The 26,900-nt window shown below is 40.5% G+C and overlaps 1 protein-coding gene across 2 annotated transcripts; it reads left to right on the top strand.

Moving 5' to 3' along the window:
* The first annotated feature begins 1,808 nt into the window (after window positions 1-1,808).
* On the top strand, window positions 1,809-25,824 carry HSPH1 (heat shock protein family H (Hsp110) member 1). Of its 2 annotated transcripts, XM_050333595.1 has the most exons (18): window positions 1,809-1,990; window positions 2,803-2,860; window positions 9,211-9,351; window positions 11,057-11,179; window positions 12,428-12,527; window positions 13,252-13,385; window positions 13,861-14,105; window positions 15,005-15,233; window positions 16,135-16,241; window positions 17,608-17,741; window positions 19,729-19,934; window positions 20,731-20,862; window positions 21,612-21,749; window positions 22,153-22,278; window positions 22,810-22,917; window positions 23,025-23,144; window positions 24,310-24,471; window positions 24,963-25,824. In XM_050333595.1, the coding sequence occupies exons 1-18, from the start codon at window positions 1,884-1,886 to the stop codon at window positions 25,161-25,163; spliced, it is 2,571 nt and encodes an 856-aa protein (XP_050189552.1). In that variant the 5' UTR covers window positions 1,809-1,883; the 3' UTR covers window positions 25,164-25,824. The 2 variants fall into 2 exon arrangements, with proteins under 2 accessions (XP_050189552.1, XP_050189553.1); XM_050333596.1 differs by lacking the exon at window positions 20,731-20,862 and having other exon boundaries at window positions 1,818-1,990.
* The last annotated feature ends 1,076 nt before the right edge of the window (window positions 25,825-26,900 follow it).

The raw sequence follows: 26,900 nt of genomic DNA, 5'->3' as shown, positions 1-26,900 counted from the left end.
AGCAGAGTAACTTCCAAATTTGCTGCTGAGCTTTTTCTCCCTTTAGAGAGCAGCTGCAAATCTGGGCAAACAGTCAAGCTTTCTTTATTTCTATTCAAGGATAAACAACTTACAACAAAAGAGAAAAAGCAAAAAGAATGTTTGGTATCTGCTTCTATCATCTATGCCAACACTTACACTACTGGGTATGCTGTATATCCATAATTTGCCACAACAGGATTTTCTAAACAACCTCTGAAAATATTAGGCACCCAACTTCTTGTCAGATAGGGTGACAGCTGATATACAAGTGAACTGGTAATAAAGATGCTGGATTTTCACCTTCAAGTCCTAGAGAAATATTATCCAGGATGCAAGGACTTTGGACACTCACAAAGGCAGCTTTAGTATTTTAAGCTTTTCTGTATCAGGATATTTAAGCACCTAAATATTTGAAGAAGTCTGTCTCCTCATTTAAAATTGGAAAAGCATTATCAGGAATATTTACCATGTCACATAGGGATGGGAAATCTCATCAGCCTTCACACACACATACCTTAGTGTTTGGTCAACCTATCAGCTTATTCTGAAGTTGGGAGCTGCATTTTGAGCTAGTCATACTGGTCTCAGTGGATTTTTAAGCTCTGTGGTTCCTCTGAAAGAGGCAAACACTATTTCAGGAGACCAAATCCTCCCCATATACATTCAGGAGGGGTCAAGATCAAACAGAGCTGAATGTTACTCAACTATGAAGCAAAGCTTTATCAGAAATTGCTGCACCACTGTACCTAGAAAGGGAGTAGGGGAAAAAACACTTATATTTTGCCTCTTCTACACAGGGAAACTCAGGACTCAATACTTTCACCTCTCCCTGCCCTTCGTAACAGCGAGAACCTGAAAGGCAGCATCTAACATATAGAGTGGACATAGTCTTAAGCTGTGCCAGGGGAGGTTTAGTTTGGACATTAGGAAGAATTTCTTCACAGAAAGGGTAATTAGACATTGAACTGGACTGCCCAGGGAGCTGGTGGAGTCACTACCCCTGAAGGTGTTTAAGGAAAGACTGGATGTGGCCCTTAGTGCCATGGTCTAGTTGACATGGTGGTGTTCAGTCATAGGTTCGACTTGATGATGTCAGAGGTCTTTTCCAACCTAATTGATTCTGTCATTCCATAACAGATGTACCACTGAGAACTGAAACTAAGGTCTGTGTACCTGCCATACCTCCCTATGGAATGCAGGAGGTTAAGGCCTACTTATAGCAGGGAATGGGATCATGAACAAACAGCTACAGCTAGACAGTTAGGAAGCAGCAGGGCATTTATATCCTAGCGGATTGTGGTAATGGGCACAGAGATAAAAGCCCTCTGAACAGAACAAGGGATCTGTAGCGTTAATATATTTAACCCGGGCTGTTACCGCGTAGCACGGCGGGGAGATACCAATAACAGGGCGACAGTCGGCGCTACGGAGAGGTTTCCCAGCGTACCGAAGTAGGGGCACTACCACCGATAGCCGCTTATCCCCCCACTTCTCCCACACATCCAGCCTTTCCTCCCCCGCCGCCCCCGCCCGGCCACGCCCCTTCCCGCCTGGCCCCGCCTCCGCGGGCCGGCGGCGTCCGCGGTCGCCATGGCAACGGCCCTTCGTCACCGCGGCCGGCGCCGCCGATTGGCCGGAATTGTTCGAGAAGGCGGCCGAGGGCGGAAGCGGAAGCCGCACGTGGAGCCGGTGAGTGGCTGCCGCAGTTTCTGGAAACTTCGCCTCATTGTCATATTTAAAGCGGCGGCGGCGCTGCCGCGTCCCCTCCCCGCCCGCCCGCGCACGCCGCCGGGGCCGCCGGCCGCAGCCGCGCCGGGAGCCAGCCGGGAGCACAGCGGGGGCTTCCCCCTGGCGCTGGAGCCATGGCCGTGGTGGGCTTTGACCTGGGCTTCCAGAGCTGCTACATCGCCGTGGCGCGGGCCGGCGGCATCGAGACCGTGGCCAACGAGTTCAGCGACCGCTGCACGCCGTGAGTAGTGGGGGGCGCGGGGGTGAGCGGGCGGCGGGGCCGGGCGGGCGCCGGTCCGTGCCCGGCGGGGCGCCAGCGGCGGAGGAAGGTGCTGGAAGTTTCCCGGCGCGGGGTGAGGGGGTGTCCGCTGTGTGGGGCTGGCGCGTTCCCGGCGCTCGCCGCCTCCGCACGGGCCCCCGGGGGCTGCCGGCGGGGGGCAGGTGCAGGGCGGCGGGACCGGGCGGCGACCCCCTGTGTCCCCGCTGTGTGCCCCTGTGCGCCCCCGGCCCGCAGCCGGGGCTGGAGCGGGTCCCTTGGGCACTGCCCCGGGGATGGAGGGCGGTGCGGAGGCTGCTCGGGGCGCGGTGCGGCGGGCTGGGAGCGCCGGCGGGGAGTCCCCGTTGTGCCAGCCTGGGTTAAACGAGACAGAGGGGGAACGCACTCGCACGCTGCGGCCCGGTGAACTCTGCCACCTGCTCCAGGGCAGCTCTCCCTTAGTCAGAGATCGAGTATGGAAAGCCGAAAGCGGGAGTTAGCTGCAAAGTTGGAAGGAGCCGTGCACAGATGGGTAGGGTGTAGCCTGGATGTGAGCTCTGAATTGTGATCATCCTGTTTTAGCGTTTTGGTAAGCTGTTGTGAGAAGTTCTGGATTCGAGCCAAGGCTTTAAGATGGATAAAAGTCTTGCTGTAGTTTTTTTACGGCAAGCTGGAGGAATGGTACTTCAACGGAAAGACTTTGGTGTTTTATTTGAAGTAGTAGGAGATGTATCTGTGACAGTTCTCAGTCATGTTTGTTGCCAGTACTGAGTTAATTAGGCTGTTGTTCTTTCCAGATCGGTGGTTTCGTTTGGATCCAAAAACAGAGCTATTGGTGTTGCGGCTAAAAACCAGGTAGGTCATATCCTGTTGAAGTACCAGTTTAAAGAGAGTTGGCTGGGTATAGTTAAAATCAAACAACTTCATTTTCCTTGTCAAGCCTTTTATTTTAGAAATGCTGCACTGTGGTGCCATGCTTTCTTCAGAAAAATGTAGGATGTTTATACTAGAACGTTACTGCTCTCCCTTTCATTAATGTTAATATTTTCCACTTGGACATGTTGCTTTCCTGACAGCTTAAGGTCATTTGGTTTATTTTTCTAACAGTTGTATGTAGGATTTCCTTGCATTTGAAGGGTAATATTTTAAACGTTGTATATAGTTTCTTAAAACTAGTTGTAAAAGGAGCGGTTTGCCTTAGATTCTTAAAGCTATTTAGCTACCTTTAGATTCACTCTACAGTAAATGCCTCTGGTTTTGAAGTCATATTTGGAGGTTGGTTGTTTGTTCTTGGTTTTTTTTTGATTGAGGTGCTCTGAAAGATTGAATGTATTCTTCATTAAAGTCGTATTTTCAGTTTAGAAGGAGAGCTTGATTCCAACAAGTCTCAGAATAATGAAATGTAATGGTTAAATAAATCCTTAGGTATTTTATGCCGTTACATAACTGCTGCCGGTGGAGATCAAGCATGCAGCCTCCACTGGCCTGTGCGTATCTCTCATGTGGTAAAAGGACTGCAGTGGGTTTCCATGGAGAGAGCACTAAAGGAGTGCTGCTTTCCACTGTAATATCTTCCCTCCTAATTTTGAACAGCTGAGGTAATAAAATAGTTTACATCTTCACAAACACATGTATGCTCACAGTTATGGGTTAACATTTGCAGTAATAAAGTAAATACCTACGTTTGTGTTTTTTTTCATTAAGTTTCATTTTAGCATTGCTTTTGTGTAGTTAACTGCTTCCACTGTTATGTTAGAAACTACTACGATTCATCAGTGTGCAAAAATGAGTTGCTACTCAAAATGGCAAGTGGTCTGAACCAATATACTCTCAAGCATGTTTCAGTCTTGTTAGATTATTTCAGTAAATGCTGTGGAGAGCATGAAGCAAGCTGAAAGTGAACTAGATTCCATCTCTCAGATTACATTTACTAGTGTGTATTTGCAGTGATGAACACCTGTGATGTAAGTTATATTCAGACTAACCTGTATGATGTTACTGTATTGACTCTTTCATGCCTGGTTGTTTAGTTAGCAGTTGAAGGTAAGTATTTTTACCAGAAGAAAAGAAGATAATACTTAAAATATAAAAGATAATGGATCAATTATTTCTCTTGCTGTAAGTGGTCCAGTTTGGCTGATGACCTGAGATGTAAATAGTTTCTTTTGTAAATGTAGAAGTTTCTTTACATGGACAATGAAGAGATGCATTTTTGGTGTCCTAGGGTATAGCTGCTACTTAAATCAAGGAGTACAATGATGCTTTTCATTTGAATGAGTTTTCTAGATAAAAAAAGGCAATCAAAACAAAACAAACCAACAAAAAATCCCACCAAAAAAGAAAAAAACCCTGAGTTTTTGACTGACTTCTATAATGTGATTATGTGTGAGAGAGCTCAGAGATGTTCTCTTTAATATTTGAGCATCTGCTGCTGGAGCAAATTTTCAGAGAATTTCTTTTACCTTTAGGTAAATCTGGTAGCATCAGAGATGATAACAATATGTTAGTTAACAGACCATAATTCTCAGCTTTCTTAATTGTGACTAAGCAGGAAGATATTAAAACATGCTGCAGACCTAATGGCATACAGTTACTCTAAAAATATCCGAAGATTGTTCTCTTAGAAAAGGCTTCCAGGTTAATTCTAAATTAGGCTGTAAAAGTTACCAGAGTGTTTGTGGTTCTCTGTCCACTACGTGGTAATAATTCTTGTTTCTATGTTCTTCAGCAATACAGCTGTGAATTATGTAACGTTAAAGTGCTCTGAAGTTGTGGGTATACAAATAAATGAAACCATGCTGGGCAACAATCATAGGGAACCTAAATACTCGATTGCATTAAAGTACTGGAATAGTTCCTGGCATGGTTTTTGGCCTGTCCTAACTCGTGCTCTTACTATTAATTGCTGAGCACTGTTTGGTGATTAGAATAAACCAAGGATGATTCTCAGTAGGGGATTCAAGTGTGACATTTTTCCACATACAGCTCTCTGAAAGTTACTGTTTGTTAGTAGGAGTACAGCCTCCTTTTTTGTCAGGGAGCTTTTCTGTAGGAGAACTGTCCTAGTTGCATAGTTTTCTAATATAAGATGTAGTTCAAATTCTTCCATTTCATGATGGAAAATTTTACATGCAACAAGGAACTGATGCTTTCCTTTGAGGGTAGTGAATGCTAGAAATCTTCCTTGGTATGATCAGTATTTGAGTTGTTGTTATATAGTCTATGCCTACCTAAATCTGTCCTGCAGAGAAAAATACACTTTTGTAATTTCTCTGCAATAGAATAGGATTAATTTACAATGAGATTTTTGCAGTATCACTTTAAGACAGGTCTAGTTGTCCAGTTTCTGTTGTGCTTTGCGTTCCTAATAACAAATGTTTCTTTAGGTCATTTGTGTCTGTGGGGAGCTTGCATTGTAGTTCAGCATATACTTCAAGCTGATGTTGTTACCAAAAAAAGTTTCAAGTTTTTTGGTGTTGTCTATGCACTATATTCTTCATCAGTCTGATGCAAGAATGAGTTGCTGCTAGGTGAACATGGACAAGGAAATGATGTGGTAAAGTGATTTAAAGGTAGTGCAAGAGGAGGAAAAAAGTAAGCATTGAAATGTATGGGAACACTTAAGCTTGACACTTCACTACTACAGAAGCAGTTGTTTGCGCTTAATGTAAACAAGGTTTAAAGTGGAGGTGCGGTGGCTGGGGTTGGAGTGCCAATTTACAAACACTGCAACTACTTGTGAAGCTGGTTTCTATCCTGAATCATTTGAATTTCATCTAAATTCTGTCCCTCTGTTGCCAAGGTAGTGGCTCTGGTTGCTGGCACCATCAGTGGCAGAGTGCTCCAGTGCTGTGCACAGCGGGGGGTTTCCTGGAGTGGGGGAACCTCCCAGGGAGCCCAAGAGCTGCCAGGAGCCTGCAGCTTGAGCAGCAATGGCTGATGGGACCTAAGTCCAAAGGCTGATGGGGCCAGGAGCAACAACAGCAGTAGCTCGCAAATATAAAATAAGCCCTTAGGGGGCAGTTGTGACCAGGGTGTGGCGCAGCAGTTTGCACAGAAGGCTGCTGTGGAGCAGTGCTAGGTCGACCAGGGAGCAACGGTATCACCTGGCAGAAAGCCATGGCCTTGCTGAGCTCCACACCCAGCACAACTGACACAGCTGCCCAGACAGCTCTGGCAGGAACATGCTATCACCCAGGTGCCACCTACAGGGTGAGCCCTGCTCTTGTGCCAGTACCAGGTGGAAGCTGTGAGCACAGCTGTGGGAGTGCAACCATATAGAGCAACTCACCTACTTAGTGACAGAGCTCCGGGAGGAGGTAAGTAAGCTGAGATGTATCGGAGTGCAAGAGATGAAATACTGGAATTGCACACTGCCTTCCTTGGGACAGGCCTGGGAGGCAGACAGGACACATGATAGAGAGGATTCCTTACCCTCCTCTCCACCTGTCTGAACGCAGTGACATAAAGGGATAGGGGCAGTGGTGACAAGTTCCTGGCCACATCTCTTCCCTGAGTGCCCCACCTCCCCAAGTGCCCTGGCTTAATGGCAAGTGGAACTGAACAATAACAAGGATGGTGGTTCATCCTGCATGGAGCTGTCTCCCAGGTTAAGCTGGTCTAAGTCAAAACTGCTTCCATAAAGAAAAAAAGAGAGGTTATTGGCATAGGAGACTCCCTTCTGAAGGGAACAGAAGGCCCAATATGCTGGTTGGAACCACTTCTTAGAGAAGTCTTCTGCTTCCCTGGAGTCCAAATTCCTACCTTGGTATGGCCCTCAGATTATTATCCATTATTGTTTTTTCAGGTTGAAAGTGGTGACATTGCATCCAGAAGTCTGGGGGCAATCAGGAGAGACTTCAGGGCCTTGGGAAAGCAGGTTAAGGGATCAGGAACACAAGTAATGATGTGTTCTCCTCTGTCCTTCCAGTTTCAGGAAATATGGGAAGAGACAGGAAGAGCTAGCAGACCAATATCTGGCTCTGAGCCCGGTGTCAATAGCAGAGTTTGAGGTTTTTGATTGTGGGTCAGTTTACATGACAGCACAGCTGCTGACAACTGATGGGGTACACCTGCCTCAGATGGGGAAAAGGATCTTTGTCCTGGCGTTAGCAGGGCTCATTGATAGAGCTTTACATTAGGTTTGGAAGGGAAAGGGATAAAACCAGGTTTGCTAGAGATAAGCCTGGGGGCACCACGTTGGTGTTTGAGGGACAGTGTGCTAGTGAGGTCCTTCAGTCTGCTGTCTCAGTGGAGGTAGGGGATGGAGATCCATGTGGCAGCAATGACACAAGGGCTATTATTGATGGGTTAGAAACCATAGAAGCACTTGAGATTAATCACACAGGAATTAGGGTGCTCCCCTCCAAAAAGTGTTGGGATTAATAGCCCAACTGAAGTGCATCTACGTCAGTGCCTGCAGCACATGCAACAAAGAGGAGGAGCAGGATGCTCTTGTGCAGCAATAAAACTATGGCACAGTTGGGATGACTGGCACAGCTGGACTGTACTATTAGTTGGGTAAAAAAACTGTCTGGGCAGCCAGGCCCAGAGTATGGTGGTGAATGGAGTTAAATCCAGCTAGTGGCCACTCACTAATGGTGTGCACCCTCAGTCGGTTTGGAGGTGAGGCCAAGTTGGGTGGGAATGTTGATCTGCTGGAGGTTAGGATGGCTCTGCAGAGGGACCTGGACAGACTGGATCGAAGGGCTGAGACCAGTTGCATGAGGTCTAATAAGGCTGAGTGCTGGGTCCCGCACTTGAGTCACAACAACCCCCTGCAGCACTACAGACTGGGAGAAGAGTGGCCAGAAAAGGTGCCTGGTGGAAAAGGACCTGGGAGTGCTGATTGACAGCAGCTGAACATGAGCCAGCAGTGTGCCCAGGTGGCCAGCAAGGCAAATGGCATCCTGGCCTGTGTCAGCAATAGTGTGGCCAGCAGGACCAGGGCAGTGACTGTCCCCCTGTACTGGGCACTGGTGAGGCTGCACCTCCAGTACTGTGTTGAGTTCTGGGCCCCTCAGTTTGGGAAAGACATTGAAGTTCTGCAGTGTGTCCAGAGAAGGGCAGCAGAGCTGGTGAAGGGTCTGGAGCACAAGCCTTATTAGGAGTAGCCTGGGGAGCTAGTGTTGTTTATCCTGGAGAAAAGGAGGGTCAGAGGAGACCTTACTGCTCTCTGCAACTACCTGAAAGGAGGTGGAGGCCAGTCTCATCTCCCAGGTAATAAGCAATAGGACAAGAGGAAATGGCCTCAAATTGCACTGGGAGAGGTTTAGCTTGGATATTAGGAAAAATATTTTCACCGAAAGGATTGTCAAGTATTTGAGCAGGCTGTCCAGCAAAGTGGTAGAGTCCCCATCCCTGGAAGTACTTAAAAGGTGTGTGGATGTGGCATTTTGGGACATTGGTGCACTTGGCTGTGTTTGGTAAATGGTTGGACTCAATGATTTGAAAGGCCTTTTCCAATGTAAATAATTCTCTGATTCTAAATTAATTGACCAAAGTAGTAGTCACTGCAGATCACGTTATTGCTCACCAGGTTGCATCAAGGTTTCAGAGATACTTTTATAATCCTTAATAAAGAGTGGTCTGCCAGTCTTTGTTTAGCTCATATAGTCTTCTGTAGTCATGGATCATCATCATGGCTAGGCTTCACAAACGAAGATTTGAGAAGGGCTCTACCCACACTTGCTACAAGCACGCTGATGGCTAAAAAGGCCAATGCGAGATAGACAAGTCCGGTTGCAGAAGGCACAGCAGAAAGACTCCCCAGGTGATATCGACAAGACGCGATTCTTTCTGCGTTGTCTTTTCTCCTCGAGAGTGATCCTGCGTGTGTTCTCAAAAGCAGCAGCAGCGTTATAGATGGTGTGTCTCCAGGCCTCCCGATTGGAGGCCAGGGTAGACCAATGGTGGTGATCAATATGGCCAAGGATGTGCTCTATGGGGAACTTGCCACTGGCTGCCGCAAGAGAGGAGCCCCGAAGAGGAGATACAAGGACTGCCTGCAACAATCCCTCATATTCTGTAGTAATGAGCTGATAAAAAGTACCAGATAGTAATTACTGGTGTTAAAAGAAACAGCTGTGACAAGGGAGCAGGTGGTTGTCTGAAAACTTGACCTGTGCTTGGGGGCATACAGAACAGCATTGTACATTGCGGGCTGAACAAGAGTGGGTTTCTAAATACCCTGTATTTCTTTACAGCAAATTACTCATGCCCACAACACTGTATCTAACTTCAAGAGATTCCATGGCCGTGCATTTAATGATCCTTTTGTTCAGAAGGAAAAAGAAAAGTTGAGCTATGATTTGGTTCCCATGAAGAATGGTGGAGTTGGAGTAAAGGTAAATTTGCGGTGTATCTTTCTAAGTGTTACAGCTAAATCTGAAATCTTGTATTTCAGCACCTAGTCATGAAAATATCAATTTCTTTTAATTACCCTAGCGGTTTTTTTTTTTAATTTTTCTGTTAAAGACGAACTCTTACATGAATAGACAGCTTCATCTTTAAATAGCTCATTTACAAGTAATTGCTGAAATGTAAGCTTCTCTGTTGGTAAATTGCATGTCCAACTGAAACATACTGGCAGAAAAACTGCGAAGATTATTACAAGGTCGTATGGTATTACTTCAAAGTATTAACCTTTTTGTCACTCTTGTGTGAAATGTGTTGCAGCAGTCTAATTATGTGGTTACAAATTCCTCATAACCTAGTCAGAACTTTTCTTTAGAATAGTTGCTATAAATGAGTGACATGTGTATCATTAGTGGATTGCCTGGAGTAAGTTACTTGCAGACAACTGTTCGAAAACCAGTTTGTACCACATTGCAGGTTGGGCTCTTGCTTACATTTCAAGGAATTTTCTGATGTCAGCTGCAGTTCATAACATTGTATCCATTTACAGAAGTATATAAAATTATTGCTAATGAAGCCCTGCTGGCATAACAAAGGATGTTGCTTCATTAATGAAGCCCCTAGCTTGAACTGGTGCCTCAAAACTTCAAGATAGATCAGTCCTAGGTAATGAACAGATCACAGAAGAGATTATACATTAGAAAGAATTCTGACTAGAAAAGTAGCTAAGCTTTACAAAAGAGTAGATGCTCTTTCTTCTGCTGTTTGTGACTTGTGAGGCTAACAGATAAATTTAAATGCAAATTAATGGTTTCCTTTAATTAGTGGGTGTAGTAGTCTTTTACTTTGAGAAAGTCTAGTATTGGGAGAACACTGCTATTTGATATTCTCCTATTTTTCTCACGTTGTTTGCAGAACAACTTAGTGCTTTTTCTATTTAACTGTGGTTAAAAAGTTTTAATAATTGATTATTAAATAATTATTTAATAATTAAAATTTTAATAATTGATTCAGTAACATTCAGTTTAAACATGGGATATTTAGAGAACAATTTTTCTGTTAAAACCAAAATCCTTACTTTTCTCCCAAATTGTACTGAGGTGAATAAAAGGCAAGCACTACTTTCAAGAATCAGTTGTAACATGTTCCTTCACTTCATCACTGCCATGTATTCTATTGCACATAAAAATGGTGATTCATCTTTAGCTATTAATTGTTTTATGTGCATAGGTGAGCTGTGTTGCACAGTTCTTCCTTGCAGAGACTCTTCATGTATTTGAACAGAAGGATAAAAATGCGAAGGGAAAACAGCCAGCAATCAGTTCTGGATGTTTTTTTTTTTTTTTGCATTTGGCAGTAGTTTGAAAATTGCTGGCTATTTTTAGGTTTTTACTTAATAGTGTGTGACCATGTCTAGCTTCAGTCACATTTTAAACTTGTGTTACTTTTGACCATTTCCTAGCCATTCCTATCATCTATAGAGTTGATACAGTTCGTGATCTTTTAAGAATGTGAGAATGGAACAATTGCTTCTGTAAACACTCAACTGGGAAATTAAACTGTAAAGTGAAGTTCTATAATAAAATAATTAAGCATGTCATGATTGATAGAGTATTAGCCAGCAGTGTATCAAAAAACGTTCAGTAATTTTTCCTTCAGTTGAACTAATGGAATTATTTTACCTTTTCTATCCAGGTCATGTACATGGATGAGGAGCACATCTTCAGTGTGGAACAGATTTCAGCTATGCTATTGACTAAATTAAAGGAGACTGCAGAAAGTAACCTGAAAAAGCCAGTAACAGACTGTGTTATTTCTGTAAGTAATTGTAGTGCACAGGAACATTATGTCTTTTAACTTCAGCTATTGAGGGCATTTTGTTTCTATTCGTGTAGAGTGAAAAAGAACTCTGCTAAGCACTTAAAAAGAGATTAATCCTAACTAGCTTTAGAGCTTTTGACTTAAAGAAATCCCAGGGCTGCTTCCATATTCCAAACCCTGACTCACTTCTTGAACTCATTCTCTTGGAAATGTCTGAACCTTTGGACCCACAATGTTTCTGGCATCCAGGTATATACCCTTTTACTACAGCTTGTTTCCATGACTAAGCATCCTAATTACTCATTTAAGTAAATACATATACTTGTTTTTTCCTTAAATTCAAAGCAATTTGGTAACAACTTTGATAAACAATTTGTTAATCAAAGTTGGCCTTCTGGCAGCTGAAAACCTTAGTTTCTGTCCTGTTTTGTTCATCTTTTTAGCAAGTTTTGGGTTTTGTTTGTTCTGGGGTTTTTTTCAAATTTTATGACTGCTAAGAAAATGGCCTTGAATCAATAACAGTCATTCCATTGCAAAGCCCTGAGTATGAAATGACACCTGACTCTGTTCTCAGTGACTTTTGGGACAAGTCTGTCTCATGTTGCATCTGGGAATATTTAGCTCTGTTATTATTAGAAACGTTTATTCTTCAGTCAGTACCTGGAAAGTTAGTTCTTCATTTGTCCCTGGGGACATCAGAAGTCACTGTCCAATGCCAATGCTAGAGAAGCGTAAAAAATTTTCAACAACATATTCCTTCAGAGTTTCTTACCACTTCCTGCCTAAAATAATTTCAGTCAAAATAGATTCTCTTTATTTGTTATTTCTTTGCATCTCTCACATCTGTAATATTGCTGTATATTTTTTACCTTCCTCTTTGCTTTTTTGGACAGGAGTACAGCTGCTAATTCTGATTAAGGTATTCCATGTCTGTCTCAATAATACCCAATTTCAAATATTGGCCCAGTACTTAAGGTTCTTAACATTTGTATACAAATACCCCACTTGTTTCTTTCTAGTGTGTGCTCATGTAAACTAGCTGATGCTTGCTTAATTCCATCTTCGATTGAACAGAGTAGTTAAGTCTCAACTCGGTAGGGTAGTTGCATTTTAGAGGCTTGCAGTGAACAAGTGTCTTCCTCAAAGAGAAAGAATAGATACAATTTTAAAACTAATGCTTTCAAATACACATTGTGATGTTTCATTTTCTGCAATTAACTTCCTGTTCTCACCTGCTCTTTTCAGGTTCCGTCATTTTTCACAGATGCTGAAAGGAGGTCCCTTCTAGATGCAGCTCAGATTGTTGGCTTAAATTGTCTTAGATTAATGAATGACATGACAGCAGGTAAGCAGGGTAAAAGTGCAATTTCTGTAGATGACAGGTGGGATAGAGGGTGCATTTGATTACTCCAAGAAAAAGGGCTGACTTGAAAAATCAAACATGAGACAAAAACATTTGAAAAACTTACTGCTCTTTTCTTAGTTTAATGTCTTCTGTATGAAGGGGTAGACAAGATCAAGCTTCAGTGATAGTTATCTCCCTGAGCACTTATTTAAGAGTCACTGCACATGCCAGGAGTACTTGTTCATTTAGTTTACTGCCCAGATCCACAGCTGTGGGATTTAGGCACTCTGAAAGGAAGTTCCTTGATTAAGCATCAACACCTCATGATTTCCAAGGCTTTTTTCAGTATAACTGTGGTTTTAAGACACACACATGCAACTCTGCTGACCATTTATACAACTCTCAGACAAAACCTTCCTGCCTGGGAGATACTGATTGTAAATACAAAACTGAGTTTGGGTTTTGTTAAAATGTGTTATGCTTTTGATTACTAAGCAAAGCAAAAAAACACACAAACACTTAACAAATACATGACTGAGCGAGAATGTTCTGCTTCTCAGATCCTGCAACTTAAAGGAATAAAGCTTCCATGGAGGTAAAACCTTGCGTAGGTGTATGTCTGAATTTGTCTTGATGCTCTTGATCCTATAGCTTAATATTCACAGGGATGTGATCTGAAACTCACTAGAGATGGCGTGGGTAATATCTGACACTTCTTTTGCAGTGGCTCTAAATTATGGAATTTATAAACAAGACCTTCCAGCTCCTGACGAGAAGCCACGGATAGTTGTGTTTGTTGATATGGGACATTCTGCATTTCAAGTATCAGCCTGTGCATTCAACAAGAGCAAACTGAAGGTAGTAAGATTAAATGAAAATAAAAGGGTTTATAAGATATTAGAATTAAATAGCCTGCAAATCTGCCTTGTTCTTTAGATTCTGAAATAAGTTAATGAAGGTTTTCATCAGTGTCCTTCATTTCATTAGGATGGTTTCAAACAGAGCTTGTAAATTCATTGCAATATACAGATGTAAGACACATAATACAACTACTATAATTTAGGGGTTTTTTATGTAAATGAATGTGTGTATGGATTAAAATTTTGAATAATTAGGATTGTCACCTAGTTACTTAGTCTTAGTCCCACTGTAAAAGTGAAGAGCAATTTTTAGCTGATGTGGTTGAATGAAGTACTTAAAGCCTGTACCTTGGAAGATAGGCTGACCTGTCCCCAACAGTTTTTTAAAGCAAAGGCTTACTCATATTGGAAGATTGCTATTCCTTTTGATTTTACTGAGTGTAACACTAAATAATTGTGTTCTTTCAAACCAGGTACTTGGCACAGCATTTGACCCTTTCCTAGGTGGGAGGAACTTTGATGGAAAGCTTGTAGATTACTTCTGTGCAGAAATAAAATCAAAGTACAAACTAGATCCAAAATCCAAAGTTCGAGCTCTTCTTCGTCTGTATCAGGAATGCGAGAAACTGAAGAAACTAATGAGTTCAAATAGCACAGACATTCCCCTAAATATTGAGTGTTTCATGAATGATACTGATGTATCTGGAAAAATGAACAGGTGAGTTCTGTACAAGATGGGCATTTGCTTTGGTGGCCAGATTTTTTTAGACAAGTGTTTCTTTCCATCTTAAGAAGAAATTTACTGTGCTAAAATTAGGTGTAAGTGCTGAACGTCTGTAGTATTTTTGTAATGCTGCAGTATCTGAGGCTGTGAAATGGAATGTTCAGCTACCTGAGTGATGTTTCAGTGTAATAATGCATGCATAAGAAGCTTGGATTCTTTTTGTAGAATGACATGTTCTTAAAACCATGGATTAGTGCATGCAGACTGGGGTGGTTGGCTGCATATTTAGGCCTTCTGCATATTTTAGGTAACCTAAATCCCCTACTGCTCTTAAGATAGCAATAAGTGCAGCTTTGTTCCTTTCTTCTGTTGTTACTGTACTGTGGATATTGGTTTGAGGAATAGAGGACAGAAACAGTGCTTATGAAGGACGACTTAATTATGGCCCGAGTGTAAATAAAATACATGTCTGTCTGTCTCTTGTGCATGCTCACGAGGCACGACTTCATTTGTTAGTTCTGTAACTACTGCCAAGATTGGTGGGGTTTGTTTTTTCAGTTTCCACCAATATTTAGGCAATGGTTTCATTGTAAAGGAAGTATCAGTGTTTTCTGATTTCTTATCTGTAACATCTGCTAAAAGGCATATATAGAGCAGCTGCCCAAATGATACCTTTATCTAAAATAACTACATTGATAGTGGCTTAGGAAAAGCAGCTGTTTATGTACTACCTTGTCTACAGTTGCCACTTCAGCCTCCTCACAGGGGTTCAGCTTTAAGTCTCTTCACAGTGTGAAGACAACAAACCTGATCAGCATCAGTTTGGAAACAAGAACACTAGAAAATGTGGTGGGACAAGCATTCTTTAGTTAATTCCATGTTTTTTTCCTTAGGTCACAATTTGAAGAATTGTGTGCTGACCTACTCCAAAGGATAGAGATGCCTCTGGTTTCATTAATGGAACAAGCACAACTGAAAGTAGAAGATGTAACTGCTGTAGAGATTGTGGGAGGAGCAACCCGCATTCCTGCTGTCAAAGAGAGGATTGCTAAATTCTTTGGCAAGGATGTCAGTACAACATTGAATGCAGATGAAGCCATAGCTAGGGGCTGTGCTCTGCAGGTATAGTACTGGCAACACTTGATGAACTTAAGTTATATTTCTTGATCACTTCTGTGAAGAATTAATGAAACAGTTATAAAAAATGGTGGCAGGGGTCCATTTTAAATTATGCAAGGGAACATATATGTTCGCTAGGTCTTTTTATGGGGCTATGCTGTTTAAAAAGTCTAGAGTACTTCTCTGATGTAGAACTGTAGTGAAAGTCCTGATGCTGGGTGTATTCTGTAAGCAGCCCACTCTGCTCTTCCCCAGATCCTGTTCTTTTGATCTTTAATAAAAAAATTTTAAGTTGTTGTCAAGCTGAAAGATATTTTTAATCAACAAGGTATGAGAATTATCTGTGGAGATCCCAAACTACTGCAAGTTGGAATTTTCTGATATCCAACTTTCCATCAGTGTGAAACAGACTTTTATTCTGTCTCCCTCCCATTTTTACAATCTCCAACTAGTGAACTACATTTTAGAAGCAAACCACTCATGGTGTCCTTTCTTTTCTCCTTTAGCCTATTGTCTTATTTCACCCTCTTTTCTTTGACTTGTTTCATTACCCCATCTCTCTAACTGCTTTCCATTACTAGCAATCAGTTGTGTTCAGGGAAGGAAGAAGGATCCTTAAGATAAGCACCACTTCTTTTAGGACTAAGCAATACAGCATTTCCATTCTTTACGGTCCTGGTATTTGCTTAGACTGTTACCTTTGTTCACAAGCTACAGTAAGAGGCTAAAAGGCATGGTAACACAGTATAAACACTTTGGCAAGAGTTTGCTGTCTCTTATCATACTGCATTGAAATCAAGCAGTTTGCCTAGTTCTGCTTTAGCAAAGTCAACATAGTTCTCTTGCTTGTGTTGGCTAGTGGAGTGGACCAGTTAACCAACTTTATTGCATGTCTTTTTTTTAGTGTGCCATTCTTTCTCCAGCTTTTAAAGTGAGAGAATTCTCTGTGACAGATGCTACGCCATTTCCAATATCTCTATTGTGGAACACTGAAGCAGAGGACACTGAAGGGTAGGTAGCTCATACTACAGTTCTGTGAAGCTTTTGACCTTCATAACTTAAGGATAATGTTCTTGTTTGTATTTAAATTAGGATCTTAACATTGTGATGCAGAAAACCCATAGACTATGTACCAAAGATGGTTGACAGTGGAGGTTGTATAGACATTTATTTAACTTATTTATTTATTTTATTTATTTCCATCTGAATGGAAAATTTAACTATAGTTCCTCACATGTTAAAATATAAAGATTTAAAAAAAACCTGTGAGTAAATGAGGTACCAATTAATATGTTGTCTTGCTTTGCCTTTATCGGGTTGTCAGGTTTTGGAATACAAAATTAACCAGAACAATGACTGGATTCTGATCCCACTTTTTTTTCTGGCTTTCTGTTTTTACACATGGTGTTCCCAAAACCTGAGATTCCTGTTTTAGTAATAATGTTACGCACTATGTAAATATTGTGAGCTTATGTGGATGCTATTTATCTGACTGAAGCAAGAATTTAACTCCTAGCAAGAATCTGTAAGAGAAATTTCTTGCAGTTGCAGTGTGTTACTGATTTCTCTGCTATTAATTGTGCCATGCCTGTGGCAAATGCAGTTGCTGTCTAGGATGTAAAGACCTCCCAAGTTCAACTTTTGGAAAAATTCTAGTTCTAGAGGGACCTGTTCTTACTTTACTCATGTTCCTTGTAATTCAACCTTTTCTTTTCACGTCTGTTTTTTGTGGAGATGCAGAACCTAATTGTTTTGTCACATACTTCTGAGGGCAGCCTACGGGTTCACATTCTAGGTAAAGTTCTCACTTTCTCACATTTAGGCTACTAAATGAGATCTTCCACAGTTAAGAGACAAAACTTAGTTGGAAATTAGACTGGCGTAATAGTGGACAGGCCTTAGAGAAGGAATGTGAAGTAATGCTGCTTGTCTTTGTCATATTAAGGAATGAATAATAATCTGGTGTCAGGGTTCTCAACTGAGCCATGGAAAGTAAATGAGTAAGGAATTAACAGGGCTATAATTAGCCCTTTGAGACTAAGGAAGGGTGCAAATTACAATTCAAATTAAATATTTCAAGTTAAAAATAATGTCTTTGCAGGAAACAAATTTTGGAGATGTACTGGTAATCTGACACTGTGTCTAAACTTACTTGCCTCTGAGATGGAAAGTTAGTGGAATAGGACAATTTCCCATCACATCTGAGAACAGTAGTCTTTTTCCCTTGCAGTACAGTAATGAAGTATTTTTATTGAAATTGTTCAGAAGGCCGTATGTGTCAAAACATGGTGATGTTCCTCTGAAGAGTTCTGACCCTATATCAAAGCCTTTCAGCTTAAATACTCTGCTAAAAATCATACTTGTCCCTTAATTACAGAGTTCACGAGGTCTTCAGCAGAAATCATGCAGCACCTTTCTCTAAGGTTCTTACGTTCTATAGGAAAGGTCCATTTGAGTTAGAAGCTTTCTATTCTGATCCTAATGGAGTACCATATCCTGAGTCAAAAATTGGTAAGTAATTGTCCTGGAAATGGTGTTGTCTCTCACTGTTTGATCCCAAATCAGTTCTTTAACTATGGTGTATTGCAGTATGGTTACATGACCTAAAAAATGAGGGAAAACAATAAACAAATGCCTAGGACTAGAATGGGGTTATCACTGCAAAAGATAATTCTATAACTTTTTTAATCTTCTTTTCTGCTTATCACTAAAGCAAGCTAGGAATAATCACAAAATATCTCCTGCATATAAAAAAAACACATCTTGAATAACTAATTATTGGTTTTTCCTATACCTTCTTGGCTTGACATAATGCTGAATAATTTTTAATCAAGGCAGCCTGAAATAGCAGCAACTGCAAAACTACAGTATTGATTTGTCTATGTAACATTTCTAAGGAGCTCTTTCATACTTTTTGACAAATTGCAGTACTTGACAGTGTTGACACTTACAAAGAGTTTATAACGTGGTTAGAAAAAGACTGTGATGGTAAAGACAGGCCAATTAAATAATTGCTCCTGAGTTCCAAACGTACAATCAAATGTTGTATGTATATATGCTTACCATATGTTTTGGAAACCAGCACAACAGAGAGGGACTTTTTGCAAGAGCAAGTAGTGACAGGACAAGGGGAATGGCTTTAAACTGCAAGAGGGCAGGTTTAGATCAGGTATTAGGAAAAATTCTTCACTGTGAGGGTGGTGAAGCACTGGAACAGGTTTCCCAGAGAAGTTGTGGATGCCTCCATCTCTCTAGGTGTTAAAGACCAGGTTGGACTGGTGCCCTGAACAATCTGGTTTAGTGGAAGATGTCCCTACCGATGGCAGGGGGGGTTGGAACTAGACGATCTTTCAAGGTCTCTTCCAACTCAGGCTGTTCTATGCTTCTATGACAATATTTTGAAGTTACAGAAACAGCAGACTTCCTTTTGTGTTAACTCTAACCATTAAGACTGATAGTGAGATTTGTGAGTGTTCAATTTATATGGCTGTAACAAACAAGAAGCTGCTTAACTGCTGTTCTGAAAACTTGTAAGAACAGAACTAGACTGGTTTCAGTTCACTTGCTGATTAATTCTTCACTCAGAACAGAATTACTAGTAGTACTAATGGGCGAGTTAATAGTTCTCATTAGACTACCAAAAGGGAGGACAAGTCACACATCTCCAATATTACTGGATTTACAAGACAGAGGATTGTATTCCCTAGCCTGTAAAATAAGCAGGGAAAAGTTTGTATGCTGTAGTTTAGATCTGTTGCTGAAGGAATGGTGTGTGCAAACCTGTGTATATCTGGCCTGTGATGAAATCAGGGAACTTGTACTTTGCAGCTAAACAAGCATCGTAGTTTCCAGGTCAGTCTTCTGGCAATATGTGTATAACCATGTAGTAGGTAGAAAAGTGTCCGCTGTTAATGTCCAGGGTGTCTGATTCTTTATTTAAACTACTTGTCTGTCTTCTAGTTTCACAACACTTCTTTGAAGTATTACAGTAGTTACAGAACAATTAGATTTTTGCCTTGGGAAGAAAGGTTTTGGCAGACTTGCATGGATGTTAGCAGCATAAAAGAGCACTTCTAGAAATACTGTTTCTATGCTGGGCAGTAACTTGTATTAAAAAAATACTGCTGAACACTGGTGTTAAACTAAGTCTTTGTCTTTCAGCCCACTAGTAACACAAGACCAGTTTTGTATTTATTCTGAATTAGTGTCAGGAGAACCTATACTAGCTCATGAAAATAATCACAATCCCTTTTGATTTGTAACATGAAGTTGGCTGAAAAGCAGTGTACTTTGGTTTTGATTGGGTTTGGGGTTTTTTGGTTGCCTTTTTTTTTTTTTCTGGCAGTATTTATTCCAGTTTGGGGATGATGAGATCAGCACAGAGGCTTCATCAAATATTTAGAAAATGTATTTTCTATGAAAAAGGAAGGTGTTTTCCTGGCTCTGTAGTATTACCTATTTAGTTCCACTGTGTGAGTATTGATTCTTTTGATTTTAGGTAGGTATGTTATCCAGAATGTGGCAGCCCAGAAAGATGGAGAGAAGTCTAAAGTCAAAGTAAAAGTCCGTGTCAATACTCACGGCATTTTCAGTGTGTCCACTGCATCTATGGTAGAACCAGTTAAAAGTGAAGAGTGTGAAGATGTCAGTGTTGAGACTGAAGTGGAATCTCAGGACCAGAGGCCTATTGACAACTTAAGTGATGTAAGTTGACTTTTCTTGTGTGTGAATGTCTTTACTGTGCCAAGTGTGTTCTGTTGTTACATACTCTAGAAGAAAAATACTTCTGTGGAAGTGAAAGAAGATTAGTTTTAAGATGTGCGTAGCTGTCAGGAAATGTGTCTTTATAAGAACAGGAGACAATTTATACTATCTTGAAAGTGTGTGGATTTCAAAATCAGTTTTTGGGCAAAGTGTCAAATAGCAGCAGGTGGGTTGCTTGAGGGTGGGATTACTTAAAACTGCCATAGTTAACCAACTGTTCCAAATAGGAGAACTTGATTTGGATTGTTAATCATCTGTGCTCTTTGTGTTAAAAGGATTTGTATGTAATCCTTTGTATTAGTAAAGTGTTTTGAACCTTTTTGCAAAAGGGAAAGCTGGATTGTTTTCTTACAGCATTGAAGGAGAGGGGAACACTGGGGAATAATGCACATTACTATAGTTTACTTGATGTTTTAAGTTTCCTGAGGGGGAAAAAACTTAAAAGCTATGACTCAATAAATTAAAAGCCACTTTTTGTTAAGAGGAAGTGGTAGCACGTGCACACACGCACACAAGTACCCTGCTGCAAGCTTGGCACTGGTAGCATTTTCATGAAGTCCTTCTGAACTTGCACCTAGTCTGTATCTCCGTTAGTTAAAGCGTTTGTGTTTCTACGTGTGCACAGAATGCTTTGTAGGGCACTTTGGACAATATGTGCATCAGAAGAGAAGTGCCCTATAGTTAAATGCAAGTGCACATGCCTTCTACATCCTTTGTGCCTGGGCTTTCATTTCAGAAAAATATCCAGCAAGAGAACAGTGAGGCTGGAACACAGTCCCAGGTACAAACTGATGGTCAACAAACGTCACAGTCTCCCCCTTCATCAGAACCTCCCTCTGAAGAAAACAAAATCCCAGATGTCAAGAAAGTGAGTGACCCTTTAACTCTGTTGAAAATGTTATGCTCTATAATGGTGGCTTTTAAAATGGTAACATATTCCAGGAAAAAGTTAAGGAACTTGGTGCTCAGAACCTTTTTCATATCTTTATTACTGTGAAAAATCATGTCTATATCTTGTGATGATTTTGTACAGAGTTTGCAAAAGGATTCTTGCAAGAAATATCTCCCTACCACTTCCCTGTCTTCCTGCAGTGTTGTACAGCTAGTTTGTTGGGGTTGCAGACTTTCAATTTGTTTAACAGCTGTTAGAGGCCAGGCTTATTAGGCCTACTGAGAAAAGTTGGAATGAGGAACTCGTGCACCTGAAAAGAAATAATCTACGTGAAAAACATCTGCATGTTATTGTTAATGGTTTGTGGTTTTTCATCTGTACAAGATGAAAAATATTTTGGGTTAAAATCTTAACCACTGTCAGCATCATCAAAGTGCTAAGCTACAGATGGACACTTCTGGAAAACCTGCAAACACATGATATCAAACATCTGAGAAACATCCTTCTTGTAGCTCAGTACTTACTGTCTCTGAAACAGACTGTTAGGAGACTAGCATAGGACGTAGAATCCCCAAAAGGAAAGGGCCTCATGACTATATTTTGAAGATTTTGAAAGAACACAGAAAAACCTTTGTGTGTTCTTCCTCTGAATGTTTGTCATCATAGTGCTACTTCATTAGAAGGAAGTCAGGAAAATTATCTTATTTTTCTTCTTTCCAACTCAGACAAATGAGAAGAAAGGTGATCAGCCCCCAGAAGCTAAAAAACCCAAGATAAAAGTGAAGAATGTGGAACTACCCATTGAAGCTAACTTGGTTTGGCAGTTAGGAAAAGATCTCCTCAATATGTATATTGAAACAGAGGTGAGTTAGAGGTGGCTTGGACTGCTTTCTTGTGTGCAGTTTTGAATCATTTGTCTGCTTTTCCAGGCAACCTCTGTTCTTATACTGTAACCCTGGAGTGTGAACTCAGTTTACAGTGAGCTAATATACAGTCTGACTTGCAACACACAACTTACAAATGTTTGTCAGAAAGACTGAAGTGCTGTTTATAACAATTAGTATCAGAGCAGTGATCCATGAGTGACATCACAGACTGGTATGAACTGTTGTTAAAACTTCTCCAGATGAGTCTACTGCATAGCAATGTGAATTTTTGCGGTTAGGTGAGCCAAGGCCTCTGGGAGATTTTAAAGGAGCTGTTCTTTGTAGGATGTTGTTGGAACACTGGTATTTTTTAATTAAAATATTTCTTGTGGTCATACAGGGAAAGATGATTATGCAAGATAAACTGGAGAAAGAAAGAAATGATGCAAAGAATGCAGTGGAGGAATATGTATATGAGTTCAGGGACAAGCTGTCTGGACCATATGAAAAGTTTGTTTGTGAAAAGGTAGGTTATGGTTTCAGGAACTTCTCTTAAAGTACTAATACCAAATATGTTTTGTATACCTTGGTCAAGCTTACTCAAAGCCACCCTGGAAATAGCTGCAAAACCAGAACTTGTTTGAATGACAGCAGTGACTGATCCAGAATTAGGTTTAGGCTTAGCAAATACATATCCCTGAAAATAAATTTTGCCACAAATGGAGTAATGTTTTCAAATAAAATTGGTGACTAGAAGGGGAAGCTGTGCTGCTGAATGCATAACCAAAACCATGAATTAGAGCCACACCCCAGGCATTGGCCTAATGCAGGACAGAAAGTTATAAATGATACCTGTGTTGTGGATTGTGTTTCTCAGTTCAGAAGCTGATGTGCTTTAAGTGACTTAATTAACCAAAGATGCAGTAGAAATGTAATTTTTATATTAATAGGCTAAGAATTAATGTGTATATTTCCCAGTGTCCTGCTATTGCAAGACAAACGTAGTTGATTGGTGCATATTTTGATGTTTGATGTGTTGTATTGTATTGACAAATAGGATCTGCAGGGGTTCTCTGCACTCCTAACGGAGACAGAAGGTTGGCTGTATGAAGAAGGTGAGGATGAAGCAAAGCAGGTGTACATAGAAAAATTAGAGGATTTAAAGGTAGGTCTGTTGATATGCCCAAAATGCAAAATTTCCAAAATAATGCACAAGACAACATTAAGGAATGTTAATGGATCACATAAACACATAGGAACTGCTTTTTCTAGAAATTAGGTACTCCAATTGAAATGCGCTATCAAGAAGCAGAAGAACGACCAAAGCTATTAGAAGAACTGGGACACAGGCTCCAGTATTATGCTACAATAGCTGGGGAATTCAGGAATAAAGTAAGTGCCCTTGGAGTACCTTTTTTTTTTTACACCACAGTGTTTCAGTGAGGCTCATTGGCTGGAAAGGCTTCAAATTCACTCTCAGATGAGCTGCAACCTACTTTATATAGGTCACAAATTTAGCATCACAAATGTTTCCCAGTACTCAAAAAATCTCACACAGTGTGTCATTTTCAGTTGCTTGATACTTTTGAGTGTTTTAAGGCTAAAGAGGACATTTTATAAAGGGTGAGGGTTAGACTTATGGTCAGATTCTTGACCTTTTAAAAGCTAATTTGACTCTTTTTAGAAATCTATTTCTCTTCCAGTTCTCTCAGGAATGAGAATTACTGTATGGTGAGAAGCATTAGTGTAAAAGCTACTAGTGGATAAAATAAAAGATCCAATTTTATAATATGTGGGTGTTTGGGCGTTGTTTTTTTTGATTTGTTCTCAATGGTACTTGTAAATTACTTTATTGATAAGCATTCCTGCCTGAAAATTTGCTCTTTGGGTTTCAACTTAAAGAATTTGAATAGGGCAGCTCACAACAATCATTGAGAGTTGCATCTTAATGCAACTCTCAATTGCAAACAATTATGTCCCCACAGCTATAGATTATGAAGTTGTATTAGGTGAAATAATTAGTAGTGTTGCACAGTCCTTAAATAAGTAGCATCATTGAAAAGAGTATATTTAAAACTTGGTTTTATTTAAGAATTCTAAATATGGATTCATAGTTTGTGTTGCTGGGTAGGTCCTTCTGATATCAGTTAATTGTGTAGCTGTTGCATTGTAGGGAATGCTGAAGTTGAAAACTTTGATCCTTTCTGCATACATCAGAATCACACTGTCTAAAGTACCTGGGGCCCAAGTGGACCCTCCAGGAGGGGAGGGGATGTTTTTTTTATCAGCCTTGCTAAGAATGTTAAATCCCATTGCATGACCTGTTTGTGAAGCTTCTGTGCACCCTGAGAACTGCAATTCTTGTTTATTGGGCAAAGGAAGCCTTATATTAACATCTGAATTTCTTGTTGTCTCTTGCTGTAACAGATCTTGCTTGTAGCTAACATCTATTTATTTTGACCATCAGTAAAGATTTAGAAATTGTAAATAAGAGACAGCCTTGTTGACATAACTTGATGACATTATTAACTAATATAAAATGTTTGTATTTGGGCAGGATGAGAAATACATCCATATTGATGAAATGGAAATGATGAAAGTAGAGAAATGTGTTAGTGAAGTGGTAGAGTGGATGAATAATGCTGTGAGTGCACAGGCTAAGAAGAGCTTAGATCAGGATCCAGCTGTGCGTTCAAGTGAAATTAAGGCAAAACTACAGGTAAGTACTGTAAGAAACTATCATTAAAGGCTGGTGCTAAAGGTAGACTGGTATCTGTCCCCTTTGTCTCCCCCAGTTTCATCTTAACTGCTCTAGTGTTCTTAACAAGTAGAAAGTATGGAGATAACGAGATTCAGCAGAAAGCAGAGGAGCTCCAGTATACTGTGTACAATTCAGTGGAGTTAATTGATATTTTATGTTGTTCAGTCACCTTAAAAACTCATGTTGTTTTTCAGTGTTTTTCTGGTAGTCAAAAACAGAATTAAAAAAAAAAAAACCCCATGTGAAATCCAAAATATGAAGTTGAACTTTGCCTGTGGAACATCAGTTAGTTTATTTCAGGGTACAATAAGTACTTGTCAGTTTGGACTCAGGGGAAACAAATACAGAAGCAAGTTTGAAACAGTCTTTTGGGCACAGGACTATTCACACTGGTGAAGCTGGTTGCTCCTTAATATATATTCTGACCACATTTTTTCCATTTCTTTTAGGAGTTAAACAATGTCTGTGAGCCTGTTGTGACACAACCAAAACCAAAAGTTGACTCTCCTAAGGAAGAAAACCCATTAAATGAACGGAGTGATTATAAAACTGAAGACATGGGAGAAGATGACAAAAATTCGGAAATGCCTCAGCAAAATGGCGAATGTCATCCAAATGATCAAAACACCATTAACATGGACCTGGACTAAACCACTGCACTTGCAGCAAGTTATTTCATCCCATGACAGAAGATGTTTTGGCTCTCATATGTGATGGGGGTGGGAATGCATTGTTTTGGAAACTATTTATATTTCTTTCTTAAGACTTGTCTGGGATATGTTGTGTTACAGGAGGAAGAAGAGTAATAGTGTTGGTCATGACTATCCTAAAAGGAAAATTGCCTTGGTAACTTCCAGATTCCTGTGGAATTGTGAGTTCATACTAAGCTTCTGTGCAGTATTTAACCATTTGCATCACTAAAGATGAAAAGAAGCCCTTATTCTGAAATGTACTGCTCCTTCAAAAGGTTGTAATCAAAACACTCGTAGGCATTTGTAGATGCCAAGGTAGTTTTCTTTTGTCTGGACATCTAATTGGGTATGTCAGAAAAAGCCAGTGTCTGTCCCATTTATAAGGACTTTCCAGAAGAAATCCTTCTGTCCTAAGGTTTTTGATTGTTGCAGTCCAAAGTACGTATCAGGTGATAAGATGGTGAAATGTGTTAGTAGCATGCAGAAACGCTTACGTTTCATCTCTTGCTAAACAATACATTTTTCATGTGGGGTACATAAAATGAAGGAAGTGCTAATTCTGTTAGTGTTATTGTGAAGCTTTTTAATGAGCTTTGAAATAAAGTTCATTTTACTGGTATCTCCTGGCCTCTTGTTTTTAACTTTTTTCAGTGCTTCTGCTGTAAGTGTTGCCCTTGTCATGTTTGACAGGCCATTGCTTTGTGTTCCTGTGCTCAAGCCATAAAAAAGCTTAAATCTCCCACACTTCACACAGAACAGTTGTGCCCCAGGAGTCTTTGCCTGAAGGGCTGTACACACTTGAAAGAACCTATCACTGCTACAGCAGTATTTTGCCTGGAACAACAAAACCAAAGGGAGAAAAGAGCAACTGGTGCCACTGAAACTATTGAAGAGGAAGAACAGGTGAGAGGGACCAGTGCTTTCTTCTAGTTGGTACTTTTTAGCATCACCCTAGGTTTTCTCACAACCAGGGGCAGGAGCAATGTGACAGTGTGTGCAGCTTCCCACAGTAGTGCCCAGTTTTCTGCATTGACTATAAGCAACTGGATTATCAAAATGCAGATCTGTGTTACTGGCTGCTTTGAGCTGCCTGTTCTTCACTTCTGCTGATTCATTAGATAACTGCATACAGTTGGCCAACAACAGGAGTATTTCGATTGTTCCCTTTCCTTTTCCTAGAGCTAAGGGATAGAAAGTCAGACCAAACTTCAAAACCCTGTTTTAAGTCTAAAAGTGTACTTTAGTGTTGGTACCAGTAGAGTGGTATCATCAAGGGTTAAGTTTTATTAACAGACTACTGCCTGCTTAGATTATTGCTGAAATGAAAATTATGGTTCTAGCACCATAAAAGATATGGACTTAGACTGAAAAAGTGGTAGGATGCCATAGCAGGAAGCTTAGCTTAATCAGAGGAGAATTTTGTAGAGACATTTGAAGTAGAATTCTGTCAGAACAACTAGTCCTGAATCCACAAAAAGCAGCTTTTCTGGCCCTGATGGATTGCTATGTATTCAATTACCTCTGTAGAAGCTACTGCTCTGATTTTCCTCTAATGAACCTTCATAAAAAGTGCACTGATAACAGGCAAATCCGGGATGGATTTTTTTTTTTTCCAGATTTCTGCAACATTAACTATTTCATAGCAGCTAATGGTGTGATAAGTTATTAATCCCTTATGATTAAGTGGCTTATTTA

This window comes from Myiozetetes cayanensis, unplaced genomic scaffold (assembly GCF_022539395.1).
Source record: "Myiozetetes cayanensis isolate MyiCay16 unplaced genomic scaffold, myiCay2020 scf5-8, whole genome shotgun sequence".
NCBI classification, from domain to species: domain Eukaryota; kingdom Metazoa; phylum Chordata; class Aves; order Passeriformes; family Tyrannidae; genus Myiozetetes; species Myiozetetes cayanensis.
This window is presented reverse-complemented; position numbering and strand designations above follow the sequence as displayed.